The 1,898-nt window shown below is 42.9% G+C and overlaps 1 protein-coding gene across 1 annotated transcript; it reads right to left on the reverse strand.

Annotated features, from left to right (window-relative positions):
• Window positions 1–276: 276 nt before the first annotated feature.
• On the reverse strand, window positions 277–570 carry LOC103288352 (mitochondrial import inner membrane translocase subunit Tim8 A-like). The gene has a single exon (XM_054720234.1). It carries the CDS (start codon window positions 568–570, stop codon window positions 277–279), a length of 294 nt encoding a protein of 97 aa, XP_054576209.1.
• Between the last annotated feature and the right edge of the window lie 1,328 nt (window positions 571–1,898).

Genomic DNA, 1,898 nt, shown 5'->3' on the forward strand with positions numbered 1-1,898 from the left:
TGGGACGTTCAGAAAAACATAGTCCCACATACATGCATCTAGGAAAGTTTTCCATTCATCTGCCAATTGCTTTCACAAGATTAACATTAGGAAAAAAAAAAAAAAGCCAAATACACATATGACCCTCAAATCCCAAACACACAAAAATATTGGTCTTTGTTCAATCTCAGATGTCCAGATGCTCCCAGAGTGCCAAAGGTGGGAGCCAATCCCCCCATAGCCTTTTCCTCAGACATTCTTGAACTACTTTCCTTTTCCAAAAAGGGAATGCTGAAATCAGTCAGAAAGGCTTTCTGAGAAGATTGGCTTGGGTTTCTGGGTCTGTTCCAGTTGATGCAAGGTGAATTGGCTTGTATCAATGAAGCGATCAACGCAGTTCACAAAACAGGCCTCAGCCCGGCTGTCCAACGCTGGCCCAGGCTTGTCCACGCACTTCTCCCAACAAAGTTCCGTCACCTGGTGCACCAGCTGCTGGAAGCGCTGCTTCTGAGTCTCCACCCGGATGAGATGCTGCAGCTGCGGGTCCACGGAGCCCAGCCCCGCAGCGGAGGAGTTCCAAGAGGAATCCATCCCAGCGGGGCCACGCTCTCCGCGATGAACTCTGCACCAACTCACCGACCTTCACGCGTCTCCACGACGGACTCTCAGTGAGCAGAATTCTAGGTGTGTTTTTGTTCTTGGGACACTTTAACTATTTCAGTCCACTCTCTTCTTGATGCATGATTTCTGAGAAGTCAAGTGAAATTCTTCTATCTCCTCTATTGGTAAAGCTTTCTTCCTTTCTAATTTTTTTTCATGACTTTTTATTTATCTTTGATTTTCTGAAGCTTGAAAACAATAATATTAGGTGTAGGCTTCTTTGCTTTTTTGAACCATTTTTATTTTTGAGCTTCATGAATCCGCGGTTTAATGTTGATGTTAATTTGGGGGGAAATTCTCAGTCATTATTGTTTCGAATAGTTCTTCTGTTCCTTTCTCTCTTTCTCCTTTTGGTATTCCCATATGTTACACTTTAAAAAAAATATATATATTTATTGATTTCAGAGAGAGTGAGGGAGAGGGAGAGAGAGAGATAGAAACATCAATGATGAGAGAGAATCGTTGATTGGTTGCCTCCTGCACGCCCCCTACTGGGGACTGAGTCTGCAATGCCTGGAATCAAACTCGGGACCCTTCAGTCCTTAGGCGGACGCTCTATCCACTGAGCCAAACCAGGTAGGGCGCACTTTTTCTATTTGTTATAAATATGCTGTTTTGTACTTTTTCAAAAAATTTTCCCTCTCTTCTTTTTAATTTTGGATGTTTCTAATGAGATATCCTCTAGTGCAGAGTTACTCGCCTCAGCTGTGTCCCCTCTCCCAATAAGCCCATCAAAGTCATTCTTTCGGTTACAGTGTTTTTTATCTCTCCCTTTTCTTTTTGGTTCTTTCTTGGAGTTTTCATCTCTCTGCTTAAATCCCCCGTCTCTTTTTGCATGCTCTCTCCTTTACCCATTTGAATCTTTAGGCATTAATAACAATTCATCATGATTGTTATTTTAAAATTCCCATTCCCATTCTGATAATTCCAACATCCCTGCCATGCCTGTGTCTGGCTTTAATGTTTTCTATGTCTCTCTAAACTGTTTTTTTTTTTTTTCCCTTTTAATAGTCTTGTAATTTTTCCTGGATGGCCAGATAATGGAATACTCATAAAAGGAGGTGCTATAAATATGTCTTCAGTAATGTGGGGGTGAGGTATTGGGAGGAAGGAAGTACGATCCTATGATTAGGTGTCCCTCTACAGGGGAACTTCACACATACTTCGCAGTTCCTCGTCCTCCCTACTTTGGTGGGACAGGACGACTGCAGTTGCTGAGCTGGGTGTCTGCCTCCAGGTGAAGAGCCCAGTTGGAGGTG

The sequence above is a fragment of the Eptesicus fuscus genome, chromosome 8 (genome assembly GCF_027574615.1).
Source record: "Eptesicus fuscus isolate TK198812 chromosome 8, DD_ASM_mEF_20220401, whole genome shotgun sequence".
Taxonomy (NCBI): Eukaryota; Metazoa; Chordata; class Mammalia; order Chiroptera; family Vespertilionidae; genus Eptesicus; species Eptesicus fuscus.